This window comes from Melopsittacus undulatus, chromosome Z (genome assembly GCF_012275295.1).
Source record: "Melopsittacus undulatus isolate bMelUnd1 chromosome Z, bMelUnd1.mat.Z, whole genome shotgun sequence".
Lineage (NCBI taxonomy): Eukaryota > Metazoa > Chordata > Aves > Psittaciformes > Psittaculidae > Melopsittacus > Melopsittacus undulatus.
In genome coordinates, this window is record NC_047557.1 from 8459729 (window position 1) to 8482929 (window position 23201).

Below are 23201 nucleotides of genomic sequence, written 5' to 3' on the forward strand. Positions count from 1 at the left end.
AACTGAGCTATTTAAAATAAGACTGGCTCAAACCTGCAGTTTTGATATGGACTGAACTCTCTCTTCTCTGAGTGGAAATTTCAGCAAGAAGTGTTTTGCCCCTTGCCTGCTGACATCTCAGATTATAGTGTCACAACTTGGAGGAAGTTTCAAGACTCAGGAGATACTGGAGGTTAAGAAAACTTTTCTCCGTGGCATATACAACATTTTCCAATTTCTATGTTACATCTGCAGTATATATGTGAAATCACTTTGGGAGGCAGAAAATCTCCATGTACATAATTAAGCTCTCTCAGTGTACTGTATCAAGTACTTTTACCCAGAAACTGGGCCTCTTAAAAACGGTGGTTGTAGGGATAGAAGAATTTTTAGACAGGGCTTCTATGCCACTGTCCTTAAAATATTATTTTAAGCAGAATTCACTTTATCTAGCTTTAGTCCCTAAATATTATGCATGTAGTCTAAGTTAGTCACCTAGGCTCTTCCTATGGACAATGGAGGGAGATAGGTGATTCAACACTGTGATTAATCCAATCCTAAAACAGGTGGAATAGATGGTGGTCAAAAATTTCCCTTCTCTTTCTTCACTGAATCTAGAATGAACCTATGGCAATTAAGTCAGATTTAGATATCTCACTTTTAGACACCTGAAGAGAGGTAAGATGAATCGCAATGTTCACCTTTTCATGCCACAGTTTTCCATCTCTATCATATGAATGATGGTACTTGGCTTTTCTGAAACACTAGTTAAGATCTATGAATAAAAATTGCTATATAAAACCTATGGATTATAGGAGATGCTGGGGTTTTGTCCTAAAACAGAAAGAATTTTTCTCCATTAATATGTTTGCTTCATAATGTGAGAGGAAGAATAGGAGGGGTTGCATCCCGATCAGCCTAAGCAATACAAATAATCTGATAAATTTTAATTCCTCTTTAAAGTCAAGTTCCATTTTTATCTTAGTATTTTTGGCTTGCTACCACTCCCATTCTCAGGTCAGAAAGTGAACTGCAAAAAAAAGAAAATGCAAGAAGGAAAACAAAAGGCTTTGAATTGAAAGCAGTGTGTGACATCAGTATTTTTTAAAACGTGTTTTCATAATTGAGGAATATATTTTTATCCTTAAAACCTGCTTGTTTTGGAATCTGTGATGGAAAATTGATGTGGCCCTTGTAAGATCATTTGTAGAGAGGTAATTTTCAAGGCAACTGAAACATTTTTCCCCAGGGAAGATAAACAGTTAAGTTCAATTAATGAGGGACTGGTTCCTTTCTTTTCAATTTTAAGGACAGTCTTGCAGCCTGATCCTGAACAGAGTAGGAGAAAGCTCTACACAGGGCAATAGACTGCAGCTTGGAAGACTGAAGTTTAACTTCTTGACTTACTACAGATATTCCCCTTAACCTTGAAAAGGTTATTTAGGGTCAGGTTATTCTCATCCCTTTTCCAACTGGTGACTAATAACTATCTTTCACTGTCTGAATATAGCCATAAAATTGGCCAAACATCATGTTCCACTTTCCTTCTGTAAAATAGGATTGGTGTTTCAAGAATACATGCATTAAAGATTATTAAGTGCTCAGGTTCTCTAATTTGTTCCACGGAAGTAGCTTGGTTAGATAAATAGAGAAGTTAGAAAGTGTTAAATGTATTTCACTGCTCAGATCTCACATAAAGTCAATGGGCCTTGGGTGTCTATATTTTCCCTTTGAAAATCTCCCCATATAATGGTGTTCTTCCAAATAGTTGGAGACGCCTTTGTGGGCCTGATTCCTTGCACTTTTTCAGAGGAGTCAAATCAGACTCATTCCTGTAGGAGATGTTGCCTGCTCATGCTTGTGGGAAGTGCAGCATGACATGTCCCATGTCAGGATAGGTTTGTTTCATAACACAAGTCAAGACTGCTCCATGACCAGGACTAGAAGTATGTTATAAAGAAGGTATAAATAACTTACATATATTAGGACCAGCTTTAAAGGAAGGATTTTTTTCTCGTAGCATCAAACCTAGCATGTAAGAATTAATAGTTAGCAAAATACTTCCTGCCCATGAACTGCCATACAAACGGTAATTAATTCCCCCAAATCTTTATCTTATCCATCTCTTGAGTCATTGATGAAAGACTAAATTTATTGATTGTAAACCACAAAATACCAACACTTCCAAGCAGCCATCCAATTAACATGAAATTATGTTGCCACAATGTAATGCACATTGGATTACTTGCTTTCTTGGATTTTTTTTCCAAAATGACTATGACTAATATTATTTTGAGCAGCTAATGAAGAAGAGATGTGGGAGAATGGGCCAGAACCTCAGGCAAGGGGGAATGAAGACAGTGCAAATTTAATGACTTCAGAGATTGGACTAAACCAAAGCAGTGTCTCCAATCCCTAGATCAGAAATCTAATTATTTACTATCTATCTTGCGGCAGCGCTTGGAAGACCAGTTATGAATCATCACACCAGGTTCATTGTACAATACAAAACAGACAGAGGCCCTTTTTTTCTCGAGAGCTTACTCTCTAAAGATAAGACCAGATACAGTGTCTGGATGCAGATCTGTCGTATAGTGTCTTCTCAGATGCTGGTTTGCACAATTGGGAGTGAAACTAATACATAGGGCTAGGAGCTATGGAGTTACAGTCTACCTGGGGTAAGAAAACATTAAGAACGGCTTACAAGTCAAGCTTCTTTTGGTGGCACATTCTTTAAAACAAAGCAAGTGGCATCCTGAATAACACACTCAAGACCTTACAGTAATAGCATGGCCTCCTTGACAAGGACCCTCCCTTTCTGTACACACTCACACTGCATGGTCCTGGTTGGAGAATTTGGTCACAGCTAAGGTCAAGCAGCTGACTTTGATGTACAAGTTTGGTACTGGAAAGGAAACTGAAGTTCAGCTGATGCCTGAGAAACACATTGCACTGATGAAGCCTGCTGTGGCAGGTCAGTGGGTACTGTGGGAGAAACAGGGGTGATGGAGGAAACTGGGATATAACGGTCTATGAATACCAACTATATTTTTACAGGGAATTCTTCAAAGGGGCCACAGCCACTTAGAGAAAAACAGGGTTCAAACATCATGTCGCACAACAGAAATTCAAAACCTGATGCAAGCATATTATCCAGTGTTTGCAATAAGCTGAATTTATCCCTGCCTCTCCTTGATCTCAATGTGTGATCAAGCACTCTTCCCTGGTATTACAGGCAATGTGGTTTTTTATTAGAACCTGTTCCTTTATTGAAGTCTGGATTTTGAGAAGAAAGTCCAAAACACTGGAGCACTGGCCATTCTCCTGGTGTTTCTAGCTAGATTATAGGAAAATTAATAAGGTTTAGATCTAGAATGAATCGTTAGATCTCATTTAACCTCTGCATAAACTGATTATAAAATTTCAGCCAGATGTTCTGTGTTGAGACTTCTGACTTGCGTTTGACTGAAGAATAGAGAAATTTAGCCAGATAATGACTTTTTTTGAGGCTTCAGCACAACTTTGATATCAAACAGGTTGGAATTGTGGAGATGAACTTTCTGAAAAGCTTTTAATCATTTTGAAAATCAGTTCAATTAGCAAGGATACATTTTAAATATCAATCATATGTAACAAGTGAAGATAGCAGAATATATTTTCCAATCAAAATTTGAGTGGAAACTTGATTTTTGACCTAAATACACAAAAGTCCCCCACCTTCCGCACACAAAACTGTATTCAATGTTTTCCTGGGGCAAAGTTTTCCAGGTTTTTCTAAAAAAACCCTAGAAAAGGCACAGCAGGGTGATAATCCCAAAGCTGAACAAGTGAAAATCTTCATTGTGTCTATGGACACAAAGGAGCTCATTCAGAGCACTGAGAAGGAAGCTTCCAGGAAAGTGGGTAGTCACAATGAAGAAGAAGCAATTTGCAGGGCTCTTTCTATATGGTCCCAGATGAGCAATGCTGTTGTTTCCCTCTTACACATTTGCATATCAATACTAATGTTTCTTCTCCTTGAGTTTCTAGATTCCTAATCTTATCTTTTGCCAAAAAGGTGAGATATTTCCAGTGCTTTTCTAAAAGTTTTGCTGTCCCCATCTCAAAAGGAATTTCTCACCTAACTTGGTCAGTGCCCATAGAAAAGGGTCTTATTGCACACAGACATCGTAGAGTGACAGAATTTCCGTGGGCAAATAATCAGAGAAAAAAAAACCCTTCCATTTTTGCAGACATTAGTAACATGCTGACCTTTAACAACATCGCAAACCTTCACTCTCTCTTTAAAGTATTATATCCGTCCTTAGGGGGAAAGCTTGTAGCTAAGGATTGAAATCAGCAGTGGATCATAATGCTGGCTGTGCTATTCAATTGCCCTGCTGTATTTAGGATCCATTTATTTCTAGCTATTTTTTTTCTGTCTTGAATCTAAAAAAAGAAGTGACCAGGCTGGCAGTGACATGTGATTAATAGATTGCACCTTTAGAAAAGAGTTAGCAGAAGGAGATTAGCATTGCAGCCTATTATTTATTAATTAAATGCAGACACCCTATTTATACCAATGCTGATGACATTAGTTCATGTCCATGGTTTGGGACTGCATTATCCATCCAGTCTCCTAGCATAGGAATGATTGTAATTAAGCTGGTGGATGTTGCTGGGCTCCTTCTGTCACTTGCTTTCGTTTTGAGCAGAAAAGGACAGCCCAGAAGTTAAAGGACCAACACAAACTTTCTGTTAAAGTGTTTGCTCTGTCTCTGTCAGCCTGTGTCACCTTGGCCATATCTCTTGGCTTCTTTGGAGCACGGGAGAGCTGAACCTCCCCATAGCTCAGGGTGAAATGAAGATTAAGTGTGCAAGGCAGTACGCTGTGTGAGACCTTTCCCATTGCTTAGAGCAGAAAGGTTTACACCAGTGAGTGTATATATGTACCTGATGTTGCTATTTCAATTAGCAGAATGGGAAAGAACTCTCACAGGCAGTGTCATTTAACAGTGCCAGGGTAGAATATTCTACTTGACTCTTGTTTATGTAAGCTGGTGCTCCTGCCTGCAAAGTGTTCAAAGGAAAGTCCTGAAGCCAATTGCACCCTATGGTTTTCATTATTCCTCGTAGCTGTCTTCAAGATCCTGCCATTAAATGCAGGAAAACCAACAAATACGTCGCAGGACTCTGACAGCACCTCGCAGTGGCCCAGGAAACCCATAGACTGCTCTAAAGGACATGAAGCTTGGAACAAGCAGATTGCTATAAGAGTGTCCTCTCCTGCAGCCTAGAAAAAGGGAAAGACATGTTGGTACAGGATGTAGTTCTGCAGGCTTTATATCAAGAGATAATTCTTTATTGGCTCCAGGCAAATCATAAACAAATATATGGCCCTTGGTTGAACCCACTGCAATCACATGAGACATCAGAGTTCATAAACCACATATATTTTGCTTTTACAGTAAAGATGGAAATCCAGGGATATCCTCATATTCACCAGTTGGTGTCCTTGAAAAATTATAGTTTGGGTGTCCACAAGCCAAATGCTCAATTACGTCTGCAGAAGCATGTCATAAATGTTTAGATTTGGTAGTGTTTCTTGACAGGGTGCAATGTGCACTGACTTCCATGTTTTTGCCTGTCCCTTTTTTTCACTCATTAAAGAACAGGTGAAATGCATGGACTAGTCTCTTAGCAGTCCATGTAACCAGCTGCCTTCACTATCATCAGGTCTTTCTGCAGCCAGGGGAAGCAGTCTGATCTTGAATAGGGGTAAGGTTTTCTCTCTACTCTCTGAAAATTCATAAGTCTTCAGAATTACAAAGACAAGGTCTGAAACCAGAATGTGCTTAATGAAACCGTTCAGGATTTGCTCCAAAGCCTACTCAGACTCCAGAAGCCTTTGGAGGTACAAGTACCTGAGCCTTATATATTCTCCTGCCATCAGTTTGGTGTTGGCTGCTTTGAATTTTCGTCTGTCACGTTCCCTCCCTGAAAGCAGATCGTTGTAACAACAGTTAAAAGCAAATATTGAAGAGTGTTTCAGCATTATCTACACCATGATACATCTGAACACATGCAAAAGACACTCGAAAGATGAATGAAGAGAGTGAATGGGCTGATATATCCCGCACTGTTTCTCACGGTGTGAAGTCTGCCTTTCACAGCCTGATGAAGTGCAGAGACAGTTAGTGGATTTGCTACCAGGAAGGGCAGACATTTGTTTCCCCTCCTGAAAATTTATTTAGAGCTGAGATGTGAGCATAGGAAAAGTTACAGCCAAAAAAGCAACCACTGAAAATGCAAACTATTGTTTATTTTGGCAAGTTGGTGTTGAAAGAATAGGTTGAGGACTGCAGAAACTGGCACAGAAATTTGCAGAAAGGCTTCTCCCTGTATGTGTGTATGCTTCCAACTGTTTGGGGGTTTTTCTTTCTTTTTCTTTTTTCTATCCTTCATTTCTTGCAGCTTTCCACACTTAAACATTGTTTCCTATAGACATGCCTCAAATTGTAAGCCCATTGCAAACACTGGACCATAGGAAAGAGCAGGATGGAGTGCAAACTGAAGCTGCAGGTCCTTTGTGTCTCTGTTCCTGTAACCAGCAATGTAAAGCTCCTGTTTTACCCCAAAAGTGAAGAGGGCAGAAAGATGGCTTTAAAATGGATGCTGCTCTGCTGGTGATGTAGTTAATACTGAGCCCTTCTGCAGCTCTGTCAGTGACTCTCAAAGACACTTTCAGATGAAATCAGCCTCTTTGCCTTACTCAGTTATGGACAAGGAAACTAAGGAACAGTGAGTCATTGTGGTTTGGGAGCAGCACCTCATTACACAGCTTGGAGCAGAAGTCATGTCTTCTAAATCTTATTCTGTGCCTTACTTAAATCTGGCCTTCTTTATTCATTTTGTCTTCTTTCCCAATCTCATCTTTGCAAGAGCCGCCTGGCTTTTATAGCTGTTTTAGAAAGTGAATCAAAGGGCATAGGAATGCATCTGCAGAGAGTTTGGAAGGGAGTTCCCTGGGCCCAGCCTGTTAGGACTTTAGTACCCATCAATGTTCCTCTTCCCTGTGGATGGGGAACATCTTGCTGCTAGGATTGCAGGAAAAGAAAGGAAAGATAGTGCTATCTTACTGGACAGGTTGTAACCCCATTCCAAATGTCCCTGCATTCTCTGTGCTGTAGGAATCTGTCATCACTAGCCTGTCAGTTATATTATCTCCTGTGTGCAGCCGTTCAAACATGCAGTAAAACACATGAAAATGTCTGGTCACAAAAGGCTCAGCAACAGCTCTGTCCAAATAAAATCCCCCAGACAAACAGTGGGTTAGGATATTGTCCTTTCAAAGCTCCTTTGAAGGTCTGATCCCCTCCTCCCCCCTTTTTATGTAAATCTGTTCTACCTACACCACCCAAATGCCAGGAAATCTTAGAACAGTAAATACCCCTGCAGCACAAACAAAATTGTGCTTCAGAGGAATTGTTCAGCTCCTCAAAGCCACGGCCTTGCCCTTTAAATTGAAGGGCATGCTTCTGAAAAGCTCTCCTTCTCTTTCAGACCTTTGCTTTCAGCACACTTGCAGCTGTACCACCTTCACAGTGATGGTATCACAGCTTCTCAAGTTTAGCAAGGACACTTGGCCCAGGAAGGCATTAAAGTGACATCTTCAAAATCCAGAAGATGCTTTGCCATTGAGTTGTCATTAAAGCAACATCTTACGAAAGAAATAGGAGGCAATTTGCTCTAAGTTATACCATCTATTGGCTGAGACCAATAAAACCCCTGCTCCCTCATTCCAAAGGAAATAAGACTTGTACAATCAAGCTGTTTGTAAGTGTGTGCCTGGGCCCATCTACCAGTCAATCTGTCAAGGCTTCCTCCTTTGAGCTTTGAACCCACTGGATAATTCAGCCTACTGTTGATAGGGTGGAAGATGTCCCAGAGCTATTGTGTTCCTATAAATCTCATGAAAATAGGCAGCTAGGCAGAGCAGAGAGTTCTCATTAGTGCTTATAAGCCCATCTTTTATTAGACATCAATAAACTCATGGGGGTAGGGGCATTGGAAGAGGGTTTACACATTCGGCTGCCCATAAGCAACTTGTTTCAGTGTATGCACTCTGATACCCTGTCAAGAGGCCTCCTGTAGTAACAGCTTCTTGGTTTTAACAGGATGTCAGACAGATTTCCTAGCTCCTTTCTGCTGATTTCAACAGTGCTCTTCACACAGCAGAAAAGTCAAGACTGCTTGTTGCATTTCCCTTCCCTCCCCAGCCCAAGCCACCAGGGAAGGTTCCTGTGCATTGTTAAACAACTAGCACAGCTTCAGGGGTGGCTGCCTTTCAGTGAGGAGGTAACAGGAAAAACAGCACAGTCTTATGAAATTGTTCTGTTATATCAGCATAAAAAGTACTGTTCAAACACAAACTAGCATCTGTTTTTCAATCACATCTTCACATTGTATAGAAGGACTTGAAGGTTAAGAAAAGTGTATGAACAAATCTTTCTTTTCTTACAGGTCCAGCCTGTATCAGTTCTTCTTCCAAACCCTTTTGCATGAGTAGTGTTGAATTTTGTCTGTTTGTCATGTGGAATAAACAAATTTGAGCTGTTAATCAAAACATCTCTGTTTGTCACAGACTGAAGGAAAACATATTCTGAAGCAGACCTAAAAAGCCCAAGATGTGTGCCAGTATACCTAGCCTCAGTAAAGATGGTGTTCTAGCTTTAGTTCTGAAATCCCCATCTCTTCCTGGATGAAAGTCAAATCTCTGGGCATTACCTAAGCATACCTCTGGACACAGATATGCAGATGGAGGTGTTCATAGTATGTGGTGCAATGTACTACAGACAACCTATAGGTGAAACCCTCTAGCAAAGATTTTTGGTGTAGAATTGCTATACCTTGACTACAAAGTGCAAGAAAGCAGTGGACTTAGAAACCATAAATATATATATATTATAGAGTTATTTCTCTTTATGAGCATCAGAAAATTCTTCCTCCTCTCATTTCTTTAAATCAAAGGAGTTTTAAGTGCATACATATATTATTTGTTCTCTTTGTAGCTTCCTGCATAAAAGAAAAGTCAGCTTAATTCTTCCTTTCAAAGAAAATCATACTAATTTGGATATGTGGATTTGCACATAACTAGGTCCTATGTGGGCTGTGTGTGCACATGCATTGTTCAGGTCCTATGTCTTTTTAGATTTTTTGAAAGTAACAATTTTACAGAAAAATTATTAAGCTCATTTTAAATTTGCAAAAGTGTTTTTCTTTTTAGAATCTATTCTTTTTCTTTTTTTCTTAGAGGAGTAAGAATAACTTGTTTTCTTTCTTTCTTACCTTCCTTATTTTTTCTTTTCTTTTTTCTTTTCTTCTTCCTTCCTTCCTCCCTTCTTCCCTCCCTCCCTTCTTTCCTTCTTTCCTTCCTTTTTCCTTCCTTCCTTCTTTCTTTCCCTTCTTCTTTCTTTCTTTGCCTGCCTGCCTGCCTCTCTCAGGTAGTATCACTATAATTTCTAGAAGCTATAACAAGCAGGCAAAAGAATAGGACGAGGTTTTCTTCTTTTTAAAAGGCAGTGACTAAGCAGTAACTCCACAAAAGTTCTTAAAAGTCAGTTTGATTTACCGTGGGGTACATTAGAGCAGGCATTAGTATATATTATCCTGCCAGAGAAGTTGTTTATATGTATGGAAGACCAACAGGATGAAACTGCAAAAAAAAAGCTGGTTTCTATCCGTTCTCAATGAATGGAAACAGAAAATGGGAGAGGAGACAAAGGAAAGGAAGGGGAAGCCATTCCACCAGGTGTTAAAAGAGGATATTTCTGGTGGCAAGGATTCAATATGGTGCTCTTGCACACCATGGACTGCTTTCTTTGTGGATGGATGTGTGCAAAATGATGAACCAGACATAAACAAGCAGCTTGGCAGCAGAAGGTGTTGCCATCAGTGCAGTAGCCGATGTTTATTTGCTGAAGGTAAGCCACTTTCTGTGGCTACCACTAACACCCATACTTACAATTAGATTATTCTAATTATCTCCAATTATCTAAATATCTAATAATCTCATATTATTCACTTGAAACGTCAAGCTAGGAATTAAGTGAGGGATGTCTGTCTTGAGTATCTCTAGTGCTTCCTGACTGAAGAAACAAGTCTGGAGGAGGGCAGAGTTTTGTAGAGCTGCTTCTAGTTGCTTAAGCCTTATGGTTTTCCATTTTAACTTAGCCCCACTGAAGGGAGAATTATCTCAGAGCAATATCCAAGCCAAGCAGCACTGGATTATAGCCTTTGCCATTTAGCAGAGCAGCCAACACAAGGGAAAACCACCTTTGCACTCAGCTGATGTTAAAACAGTAATATTACTTGTCTTGTTCTTTGATATGCTGCAAAGATAATGTCCACCAGCCCCTGTGAGACATTCTATGGTAAAAGAACAGAACTATAAAAGCACCACAATCCATACAGCAGACAAAATCTCTATGTCATCTAGTACCTGGCAGAGCTTTCTGAAATAACAGGCCAAAAATGGCTGGGGGTTTGGGATAGTTTTCTGGAGATTCTTTCTACTTTCATACAAGTTCCCCTTCCCTGTTTCCAACCCTACACTGAGCCTTTGAATACTCTGCTGAGCTAGGAAACCAGGAGCAATGCTCTAATGACCAGCTTCCCTCAGGCCATGTTAATTATACCTGTTCTGACAGATCAAGCACATATTTTTAGGGGGAGTACATACTTCCCAAGATTAATTAACCCTTACAGTAATTGAGACTGATTTTTACAGGCTGGACAGTAAGTCCATGTTCAAGAAATATTATTGAGATTGCTTGAACAACTCCCTCAACCCTTTAAAGTTCTGTGGAAACTGTCCTCTCACTCAAATGGTGGAGGTCCTGGCTTGCATACCCAGAGTCTCCATATTCCTATGTGATGACGTATAACAGCATTGTTGCACTTGAAGATTATGCCCATCTTTAGGTCTCTTCCTTCATTAAGGATGAAATTCAGCTGGGACTTGGAAAGAATTCTTCCTCTCACTTGCGTTTTGAAGGGTTTGCTCAGACTCACTAGTAAGCTCTGGGATCAGTGAGCACTTTGAATTTGGGATGAACATTTCTTGATGTTTGCTTGATGCATCTTGATGGCTAATTTGCTTATCTTCTGGGGATATAAGCCATGAGTTAGATACAGGAATTAGATACAGGAATTTGTGGTATTAACTATTCTTGTGACTATCTTTAGTTCCTTTTCTTTTTTAATTTTTATGTAAAAAGCACAGTTCCTTCCCTCAAATTGTCCCATTTTTATAATTTGCTAAATAAAGAGATCCCATCCAGGGGCTGAGGAGTTTTTCCCATTTGCCAGAATCAGTCTTCAATGTTCAATATTCTTTTAATTTATTATTTTTTTCGTAAGTTAGGCTGTAAAACAAACCTGAAGATCTCATCTGACACCTAGTACAGTTCATGCTGACACAATGTGGATATCAGTAAGCTTTTTATCAAACCCCTAAAATTTTACAGAATGTCTGGGTGCACACATGTATGTTGGAGTTGAAGGGATTCTCCTCAGCAATTTTGATGTTGTTATTGATAAACTGCAGTAAACTTTTACTACTGAAGTGGAACATTCTCAACTGTAAGAGAAGTTGTTAGTAAAGAGGGTGCTAGGGATTAATGTCTATGTATGTGTGAGAGTGTGTATCAGGGTGAATAATAATAACCATTTTAGTCAGGTGTTCTTTTCAGTCCTTTTCTTTATGTCATCTGTTCTGTAGGTTTTAATATTTTTTCCCTTCAGGGGATATTTAAGTATGAAGCACTGTTAGCTATAAAGAAGGAAAACAAATGCAAAACCCAATGCAACTTGAAAACGGCATTCATTCCCAAAGGGTTGTGGTGCTTGGAATTTACCTAGCTTCTGTGTCTTCAATTATACTATTTCATAGAATTTTAACAAACACATTCACTTCAAAAACAGCAACAACAACGACAAAAATAACAACAAAATACCAAAGATGATCCTCTGATTCATCTCTTTATAGGAAATATCTTAATTATTTTCCTGCAAGGAGGAAATAAGGATCTGAAAGCCACTGATTTTGGAGGATCTAGATTAACATATTGAATCCTTTCTTCTTCCATTCTCCTTTCTTCTTTTCCCTCCTTCTTTTCCCACACAATCAAGTACTGCAATCCATAAAAAAAAACAAACTACATCTAAAATGTGACTCTGTGTGTGTTTTTTTGAGCCATACTCAGCACTAAACCCAGCTTAATAATGCTGAGGGAACATCATTGGGACTGTATAGTTCCATTTTCTGCAATGTGACTTCCAGACTGATTTCTATGTTTCAAAAGAAGTTGCATGACAGTTCTGAAAGTGTTGACTAGGTACAAAACATAACCCACAGGCAAAGTAGAGACTGCTGGAAATATATGATTCCTGGTTAAAAGGTTAACCCATGCCCGATGGAGCCATCTGGTGAATGCTCCATAAGAGGAATGTTTCAGTTTCAGTTCTTCCCCAAATAAATTTTATTCTTTCAAGTATGGGAGCTCATCAATCTGAGAGAGAAGTTTAGTCAATGAAACATCTTTCTGAAGGAATCCACATTGTTCAAGTCATTTAAAAATTGGCTGGACAATGAACTGCATGAATATAAGGGATTCATTTCACTCCGTCCAAGGAGAAGAGTGAACGTGTGGGACAGATGAACTAATAAGTCTTTTCTGTTGCTAATTGCTGTAATTCTGAGAAAGAAAATGGGATGAGACCATTGCAGCAGGAGAGCCAGGAGACCCCAGACTGGAGGGGTTACCACTTGTCATTCTTCATCATACATTCAGGGTCTCGTGATAAAAGGAGTGCACAAGGTATGAACACAGCTCACACAGCTCCATTTTCTCCATTGCCACCATATCTTTTTGAATTATGGTGTTAATTAACTTGCCTACTCTAACTTATAGCAAGCTAAATGTGTAGTGATTGTCACCAGTGGAAGAGAAGGGACTTTGTGCCCAGTTCTGGTAGCTTTGCTGTTCTGCAAAAGAGTGGTTTTCAAGGAGTCAGCTTTCTAGTCATCCGTAGGGAAGCAGAGTCTTCACAGTACGTGGACAGGGGGGTCCTCCCCTTCCCCTTGGTTTTCTAGGACTGTTCCTGGGCCTTGCTGGGATCCACTGAAGGCTGGGGAGCTGTAGTCCAGTCTGGAAACTTGTCCCTGCAAACACTTCGGCTCTGGTTCTCCACACATACTGTCATCAGCTTCAAACTGATGTCCTGTAGGCCTGGGGATTGAGGATTGTTTCTTTGTTTAAAGTAAAGCTGATTTCATTAAAATCAGTGCTTTTAATTAAAATTATATATATATATATATATACATTATATATATCTTTCTCTCCCTTTCTGCTTTTCCAATTAAAAACTAACCAAACTCAGTCCTGTCCTTAGGAGAGAGAATCTGTCAGTCTGGTACAGGAATAAGTGTGGCTCAGGGGAAGGAGTGTCCCAGACAGAGGATTGAAGGTTGTTATACAAATTAATGTGGTAATTACAGTATCATCTGGAGAAAGCAACTGTGACTATGTCCCTGTTCTGCTAAGTACTGTAAGCACAGTCATAAAAGAGAAGTCATGGCATGTTTATAATCTCAGCAGATGATTCAGAAAAAAATGTTCATTATTACTGTGTCATAGATAAGGAGCCATGCCTTGGTTAGGTCCAAACATGCCCCTCTAAAAGTTTGACCTAAAAGTAATTGGCAGGTCACATAAAGAGACCTCAGCAGAATAGTCTTGTTTAAGCTATGCTTCATAAAGGAAGTGATGTTAATAAGATATCAAATGAGCAGCCATAAAAAAGTATAAGCAGAGAGACAAAAAGTATAAGTATCCAAGAAACTTCTGCCCACGGCAAAATGACCCTATTACATGCAAAAAAGGAAGTTAGGCAGAGATTATTAAAAAATAATCCATTGTTCAGTAATGGCAAGCATTTCACACCTCACAAGGCAGAAGCAATAAATCCATTGATTCCTCCAAGACAATTTACAATTAAACACTGATTTGCAAATAAATAAATAAATAAATAAATGCAGAATTCATTGTGGCACCTTACGTCGCCAAATCAAAGCAATTGGAGTGGAATTGAGAATAATTACCAGATGTGTTGCTTTGTGCTCAAAACGGCATCCATTATTTACAACTACCAATGATGTTCCTTATTTATTCCTCCTGCTGGTCTAATGACTATTGCCATTCAGCGTTCTTTTATTTAATCATCAACATCCAAAAAAAGAAGTATCTTTTTTTCTCTTCTTTCATTTTTTTTTCTTTTGGCAGCAGTAAGAAGGGAGAAGTTTCCTAATCTACAACAATAGCAAATTGCTCTGGAGGAATGCATCATTTTTTTCAGCCTGGCCTGCAATGTAATTATGAGCATTGCCTTCAATTTATTGGCCTTTTACAGATGTGCAATCCAAATGGATGCTACTTTAACTCCTGGAGTAATGAATATTTGTTTTCTCCTTGCCTATTTCACATCTTTTCTATGGAGGATATTTCTGGATGGAAATTGACTGAGGGTCATAAGCATTAAGAGAGTTTGAAGTTCCCCAAGGGAACCCAGCAGAGTCATAAAGTTGCAGTACATGTAGCCGTGCATGCACAGAAAGAAAAGTGTTAGTAGGTGAAGACACTCCGGGGAAAAGGATTTTATTTTTTCTTTATTCTTCTGTTTCTTTCAATCCCATTTGCAGGCAGGGTGCTCTCCAGGCCCATTCTAGGTAAGGAAAATGGGAAAATATTCTTTGGGGAAAGAAGAAATGAAAAGATAGATATTAGCAGGCAATCTTATAATCTGGCCCTTCATATACTTTGTTCTGAATGGACCATTTCATGGGTGTCCCTATGCGTTTTCTAAGATGTATTTGCATGGACCTCTCTATTCACTTAGAGAAGGATTTCTGAAGGAATAGATGAAATCATGTTGAATTGTCCCAGCTATAGCTTGTTCTATAGAATGGCTCTCTTCTACAGTCACATTCCGATTTCAAGAGGTAAAACTTTTGGGACACCCCATTTTCCCCTACACTTCACTGATTGAATATTATTTGTTCTTATTTTATATTTTCTTATATTTTCTCTCTCTTTATTCAGAAAATATCACAGTGATTACATAGGACTTGGCATACTTATTGACCCTTATACATATTCAGATCACAGAATTGAATAGTTAGGGTTGGAAAGGACCTTAAGATCATCTTAAATTATGATCTTTGTCAGTCATCTCCAGGGAGCTCCCCAGGAGCAGAAAGTCCAGGCAGGTCTGATGCAACAAGAGGAGTGAATAAACTCATGACACAAGGGCACACAAGGAAAATCTTTTGTCCTTAATTTCAGAAGGAATCTCTTATGTCCTCTCTTCTCTATTCACCTCTGGGGTCGGTTATTGCACTTCCACTGTAAAGCCGGTATTATCACAATACACCTGCAGAGGTTTTACCCAGTGATGCAGTGAAAGGGTTAAGCTCATAGAGAGTAAACTGGAATCCAGATGACACTGGGGAAAGATGCAAGGTTGTAGAAACTAATGGAACTTCAGCCACTTCCAGTCTTCTGATGGGAATACTGAAAGTGGAAGGAGTATGCAAAGCATTTTGTATGTAGTAGGGGATTACAAGTCATCACTGAAGGGGCACAGACTGAGCAGCACTAACACATCCCTGTTAGTGTGAGCAGCACTGACACATCCTTGTTAGTGTCCAAATTCCGCATGGTGGGATCTCTGAAGATCTAAATGTGCAGAGCATAAGATCTCTGCCCTTTGATGGTATGTTATACATATAAAAGGTTTTGCAAGCAGAGCACTGGCTAAGAAATGTACAGCGATTTTCAGCATACACACACATACACAAAAGCAAATTCTTGAATGGCTCAAAATTTCCTGTCAGTTGGACACTCTCAGTGAAGACAGACATTGCTTCTCCTTGCTCTATGTCTTTAATCTTCCATTTTGCTCATTCTGCTCTTTAATCATCAGACGATTCATGACAGTAATTGTGGATGTCCCTGATAGTTCAGTAATAAATGTATTCTGAACAAACATGCCTGTCAGACTCTATTTAGCCTAGAGCATCAAGTTTATGACCTCATGAAAGAGAATCTTTCTTATGTTCTCCAAACAGCTCTCAAAGTTAATCTCTACTTGTTATAAACATTGACTATTTTTTGTTATTTTCCTCAAGCATTCAAGATAAGACCATGGAAATTAAATAGATGCCAAACTCTTCAGGTTTACACAGCACTTCAGACTCCAGAAAACACCTCTGGGTGAAGGTCTTAGTGTCTAGACCATTACATTTTGCCTCTTCAAATATGCCTTTTGGGCAGAGCAATGGTAGCAGAACAATATTGCAGGATATTGTTAATAAAAATATACCTCTCCCTCAAAGATATCTGCTGTGGCATGGAGGACAAGCTCCATTTCTTTATTCAGCTCTGAACATTGTTCATTTGCTGTGAGAGTCTGCTGGAATAAAGTGGAGTGGGAGAGGGGTTTCTTCTATTGTTAATTATTTGTGCTTCTGGTCTAGTGACCCAAACTATATTTAGGTCCCCATCAGAACCAAACCCTGAAAATTAAATGGACTGGAATGGAAAGGTGGTCTCTGTGTCAGTCTCTGGATTCTGTTTCACAAGATGCAATTTTCCTCGATTTCCAAAACCAATTTTCTCCCATCATCTTATGAAAGCAGAGGTCATCCTGTGAAATGTGATATCTCACCAGTTTTTATAAAGGAATGTGCCCTTCTCCACGAAAAGAGGGCTCCTTAAATCATACAACTGATCAGATTGCTGAAGCCTTGATTGGCTGACAGCCAGAGTGAAGAAATCCATGGGGAAGAGGCACATGGCACCATCCAAATATGCTGGACCTGAACTATGGTATTTTAATCACACCATTACAGGGAGGAAAGGGGAATCTCAAAGCAAGGCATTATGGGAGCTTTATTGACTTTTAAGGTCACCAGAAGATGGGAAATAATCAGCCATCCACATCTGAATTCCACAGTTTAGCATTTACTCCCAGGCACCACTTTACTGCTAATCTGAGTTCAAAAATAATTCATGACCTACCTCTGCCCTCATTGCATGCTTTCTCTCCACAGTGTCCTTACAGAAGCTGGCAGACTCCTGTTTTGTAGCCAGCACCAAAAGGCAGCTACTTCTTGAGTAAGTCACAGCAATGATGTGAAATATCTACTGCAGGACAGAAAGCCCAGTAAGTTCTGAGAGCAGGCCCATGGTCTGAGACAAGCTTCAGGCACAATGACGCCTTGGACTAGCAGATAAGACAGATAAGTGTGCTAGGCAGAACCTTAAAAGTGTGCAGGGACAAGCACAATTTTTGGGCATAGCTTATGTTTAAGCTGAACATCAGGTGTCTTTAAAGACCTAGAATGAGTGTTGTCTCGTTAGGGAGCTCATTTGTTCCCCAAAGTCCAGGTGAAATGAAAATGCAACAGAATTGGGCCTTATGAAAGGGGGTCAAACTTTTCTGACAGTCATACTTTAAAGGATGACAAGGCTCCAGGTTCTGCAAACATAGGTAGCACTTGACAAAGGCAAATGCTTCACTAGGAATAGGCAAGCTAAGTCAGTGCAGCACAAGCACAAACTACTTCAGGTGCAGCAGACTTAGTGGGAGGCCTATAACCTTGCCTACCCCATTGGCACTTTCTGATAAGTCTTGAGCTGCAGACCTTATCACAAGAAACTGCTGGATTAGTCTATAACCCCCTTATCATCAGTGCACATATTCACCCCAGACCCTACAAGAAGAATGTGGTTGTAGAATTGCAGCTGATGCATTTCCACTGGCAAAGTTCTGCACCATAAGGTGACAAACCCTCACTTTTGCATTTAATCTCAGAGCTGGTGAGAGGGATCTGAAAGACCAGGTAATACAGACCACATCTCACGAAACTTGCAGGCAGAGCCCTTGTTTTTTTGTATTGAGGAATACACAGTCACGTGAATGAAGTCAGATGATGGTCCTTCCACAAAGTGGCAACAAAATACGGAGCCATAGCTGGTGACTCAGAGTAGTCAGATCTGAATCAAAAGCAAAAAGCTCATTTCTCTGGATTTGCAATGCATAGATAACCTGTATCTAGGAACGGATAAGGCAAGCATAAGAGAACCTATTATTCTTCACAGCTGCCTGGGACTCAGAGATGAAATATGCTGGGGACTTCCTTGATATCAGGCAAAAAAGGGGAGTTGACAGGGCATTCTCTATTCAGACACCCATTCCTCAGGCTTGAGGGTTTCACACAGTTCAGACGATCAACCTCACTTCTGGCTTTTGATCTGAGTCAAACCTTTTGATCTGAATGAATTTCCCTCTGGCCAGGCTGTCCTGTTGACTTCTGCTTCCCAGAGGGTTATTAGAAACAGCCCCAGGCTGAGTGAGCTTATAGGTCTCCTCCAGCTTCCACTGCCAGCAGTGGAAAAGGGGATAGCCCACTGTCATGGTTTAAACCCAAATCTCACAGCTCGTTGACTCACTCCCCCTCCCTTGCTCCCCAACTCCCGGAGAGTTGGGGAGGAGAATCCAAAGAATGTAGCTCCCACAGGTTGAGATAAGAACATTTTAATAACTAAGGAATAACACAAATCACTACTGCCACTACCAATAATAATAATAATAATGAGAAAGGAAATAACAAGTGAAGAGAATACAACAGGTCACCAGCTGCTGACTCATAACTCACCCCACCCTGCCCGGCTGAGCAGCAACCCCTAAACCCTAACCTCCACCAACCCCCAGACTCCCAGCCCTTCTGGCTAAGTCTCAGTTACATCCTGGGTATGATGTGCTATGGTATGGAATACCTCTTTGGCTAGCCTGGGTCAGGTGTCCTGTCTCTCCTTCCTCCTGGCCTCCCCTCCTCCCTGGCAGAGCATGAGACTCGGAAAGTCCTTGGACAAATCAAACATTTGAGCAGTAACTAAAAACATCGCTGCTATCAGTACTGTTCCCAGCCCAAAAGTCAAAACACAGCAGTGTACCAGCTACCAAGAAGGAGAAAAAATGACTGCTACTGCTCAAACCAGGACACCCCCTTTAAACTAGACTGTCCAGAGGATGCGATTTACTGGTGTTTGCCGGTAGAGGTGCCTTTGCATCTCAGCCACATTAAACCTCTTAGGAGAAAAACAGTCTTACCCTGGGGGACTGCCTCTCCAGTGATTCCTAGACAAGCTGAGCACCTTACACCAACCCCAAAAGAGAGCAGAAAAAGCCTATAGTGGTGGCAGTTCTACACCTGAGAAACATCTACTTCTGCAGTACAGTGGGTAAGGCCTTCGGCTGAAGGGGTGCTCTGGTCCTGATGGATCCAACACCAACATTTGTAGGAAAACTATTACAAACACTATTAATGTTTTGGGGTTTTGCCACTGCTATGAAACATTTCACTTTGATTTTGTGGGAAAAGTAGACGTGCATTTCCTCTAAAAATCAAAGCTTTCATTCTGAGACTGCTCAGAAGTCCTGCTCCTGGGGACCTTATCCAGTCCGCTGTGCAAGGATGGTAATGTAAACTGGTAATCCCATTTTAGCTCTGTTCTGTGACAGGAATATTTACAACTGGTATTTATAACCAACCAAAGCATTGTTTACATCCATCCTATTTTGCAAGTGGGAAACTGAGGCACAGAAGGGCATAGGACTTGACTTAAGATGTCCAGAAATAGTAGGACTGAAAAATAATGCTAACAGAATTGGCAAAGCTTTTTTTCTCAAGTTGCTGCAGGACATCATTTTCTATCAAGGAGGGGATGAATGATTCAACTCTCCTCAAAGGGACCACTGGGCAGTATCATCTGCTTGCTCTTGCTTTCTCAGCTCCTCCCAGGAAAAGAGATATCAGTCAACAGCAACAGGGTCACTAGAACATTGTGGTAGGAGACCAAGAGTCTGAATTTGCAGAGAGGAGGGCACACTGGGGGTCCTTCACATGGGTACTTTATAATTTCCCAATTACTCCTCATTATCTGGTAAAAGCGAGTTCTGCCAAGTGATCCTGTTCCACTAAGCAAGCTGAGAACTGTAAATTCAGTGCATGAGTAGCTGACCCTTCATTGGTGGGAATCAGCACACCTCTAACCTAGGGTGAGGCATTCCAAGGCCATGTGCTTTGCTCAGCAGCTGTTGTCTGAGCAGTTTTTCAACACTTTGGAGAATATTGATATTGATTCTGGAAAACAAGAGTTAATCTGGAGAGACAGACAGACACACATAAATAAAGCACATTTGAGTTTAAAGAAAAAAGTTAGCGCCATGCCATTGAACTATTGACAAGGCTGTCACAAATATCATCTTGTCTCAGTGTAAATAAACAAGCTTAGTGCTGTTATTTTAGAATAAAAGGCCGGAATAGGTTTTGTATTGACTTTCTAATACCCACTCAAGAGTTGGAAGAAGAAAATTAAAGATAATAAAGTAAAAGTGCAAACCATAAAAGTGGAGACAGCCGGTGCATAGTAAACTGCGAATCTGACTCCTCTTCAGTGCAGGAAACCAATTGTGTAACTCAGTAAAGGTCAGCAGCGAAGATAAGAAATTGAGGTTGTCAGTGAATCCCCTTCTATATTTGGAAGGATGATGGTTGCAGGATGATATGATCTTGGTCTGCAGTGATTTAAAGGCTGGTGCTTTTGTCCTATCCTTTGTGCATGCACTTGAGAGCTGGATGGTGTTTCTGGGCCCTGTTTGAAATTGACCTGCTCCTGGGGACCTTATCCAGTCCACTGTGCGAGGATGGTAATGTAAACTGGTAATCCCATTTTAGCTCTGTTGTGTGACAGGAATATTTACAACTCCCAGCAACAGATCCAGGTGTGATCCCCACCTCTCTGCATTTTCCTTTCTTGCAAGAAAAGAACAAACCCATGCACTGGTGCTGCAGAAATCACTTGGTATATATTCTGGGGATTGTCCCTCACTTCTTACTGTGGGTGGTTTCCTAGACTGACCCCACCATCCTTATCCGGCTCTTCCTTGATCTTCTTTCCCTGGATACTTTCCAAGTTTCCACATTTTTGTGGACCTTTTTACTTCTTTTTGTCATGTAAAGAGGACAATGATAGGAGCATTAAAAAAAAAATGAGAAAACACTGGAAAGGGAAATCTGTTTCCCTTGGACCAGCAGTCCTCAGGTTTGTCCTTTGTGTCTCTCAGCATGCTTTACATGCTGCAGACCCAAAATGCTTCACTTAAGGACAACAAATAATGTGTGGGAGCCCACAGATCCCATCTGGCAAGTAATGGGCTGCTAAATAGTTTGAGGTGCTTATAGTGTGGGTGCTTTCAAAAGCATGTGCTGGTTCAGAACCTCTTTAAAAAAATCCTAAAAACATGTGTGTGCCCTGGAGTAAACCTTGAGCAGCTGCGCATAAAACAAAAAATGACTCATACGAAGGACTGAGAGATGTTTTAGGACCTCAGAAAGAAATGGACAGCAATAAGGAGGTACAGGAAAGTTTCAGACAGAAAGAGCACATTGATAGTGAAGTTAAAGAGGAGGAAAGGATGAGAGTTGGTAAGGAAAAGAGGTTGCATGAGGGACTGACAAGATTATGAGAAGTTGGGGCAAGTGGTCCAAAGATGTGACAGGAAAGTCAGTGGAGAGATTTTTTCTGACCCCTTACAAGCAGCAGACATGGAAGACGTTAACTGGAATCAAATAACATTAATTACTTTAGATTGCTGCTTCAACAGCATAAAAACCATCTCTGCCTGAATATCCTTTCATCCATGTGACCAAGGAATGGACGAGGCTTTCCCTAAACACGGTTAGTGTGTGTGATTTTGAATTGAATCAAAACATCTTATAGCTCTGAAATATTTCAGACTTCAGGTTCTGCTTGTTCAGCTCCATGATTTTTCAGTGAATGTCACCTCATAACATCCACCACACCAGAGTCATACAATTAGAGGGTGTAATAGCTCATGAGTTGTTGGATACATGCAAGGAATTAATGCAATCATTTAATTTTAACCAGTTTGGTTGTCATGTCCAAATAATACCATTAAATACACTTGGCATTCCTTTGTGAATTCCTTTGATATGAAGAGTCAAATGTGAAGCAAGCAGAGTGGAGTTTATTTATTATTATTATTAGTAGTAGTAGTATTTTTATGTTAATGGAGAAACTTTGGATGGAAAACTCAGAAATTCCAGATGTATGCAGAAGCTGAACTTCTTTGAAAAGAGAGAGCTGCAACTGTATGGATAAGCTCTAGACATTTGTATTGGGAGCATAAAGCAAAGGGCTGGTACAAATAATGACAGTTCTTCCCACTTTTATTCTTCTTCTCTAGTTTGACACTCCTACCTGGCCTTTCAGTTTGACACTTCCTACCTGCCTACCAGTGCAGAATTTCAGTTAGTGATTCCTACATCTGTCCCACAGTCTCTGGATCAGCCAGAGGTAGCTAGTTGCCTTGAACAGTCTCAAAGCAATGGAGAAGTTGCCACATCCTAAGTCTTAATGGTTAATTACCTTCACTATTGATTATGTTCACTAGTTCCCTTCAGTTATAACAAGATGGATATGAATTTGGATTCTTTTTTTCCTTCTGAATTTAGTTTCTCTGAGCTCATTTTACCTGTGTTAAAATAGAAGTAATAAAAAAAGAGCCAGATCATCCCCTGATGTAAACTAACACTACTGAACACAAAACCTTCTCTCTTGCCTGCTTCCGAGCAGCCTTCACACAGCAAATTTAATTGCCTTACTGGGTTTCTCAATTCCTACTTAAATTTGGTTTTGTGTTAGGCTCCATTGAAAATCCTGCCTGTGTCCCTCTGTACTTTTGGTAGACAGGATGCAAAAGTCCTGAAGATGACATTGTCTGTGGAATGATGCAAACCCACTATCTCTGCAGCATTGTTCTTACAAGAGTGTATCATATCAATAAAAGATTATCCGAGTGCAGGAATGAAAAAATAAAAATGAAGGAGAAAAGGATTGGGAATCATTCAGAGCAGGTCATTTTGGTTGGGCTGTAATCAACATGCCAGGCTTGATAAGACAGGTATTTGAGAGAGTATTGATTTCAGATCTTTTTTCTTTTTAATTTCATTTTGTATTTGTTTATACTTAACACTTAATAAGCTCCTTGCATCTTGCCGGTTACACGCAGCCTCTGGCCTGTGCATCTGTTGC

General features: G+C 40.2%; 1 protein-coding gene across 50 annotated transcripts in view; it reads left to right on the forward strand.

The window, feature by feature from the left end:
- CELF4 (CUGBP Elav-like family member 4) overlaps nt 1-23201 on the forward strand; it is a 709268-nt gene that overhangs the window by 417273 nt on the left and 268794 nt on the right. For 22 of the 50 annotated variants that reach the window (XM_031043795.2, XM_031043757.2, XM_031043778.2 and 19 more), the window contains exon 4: nt 22468-22483. The exons of the other annotated variants lie outside the window; for them this stretch is intronic. In XM_031043795.2, the coding sequence (XP_030899655.1) occupies nt 22468-22483 (16 nt within the window). The remainder of the gene's footprint in view (nt 1-22467; nt 22484-23201) is intronic. 50 annotated transcript variants of the gene reach the window in all.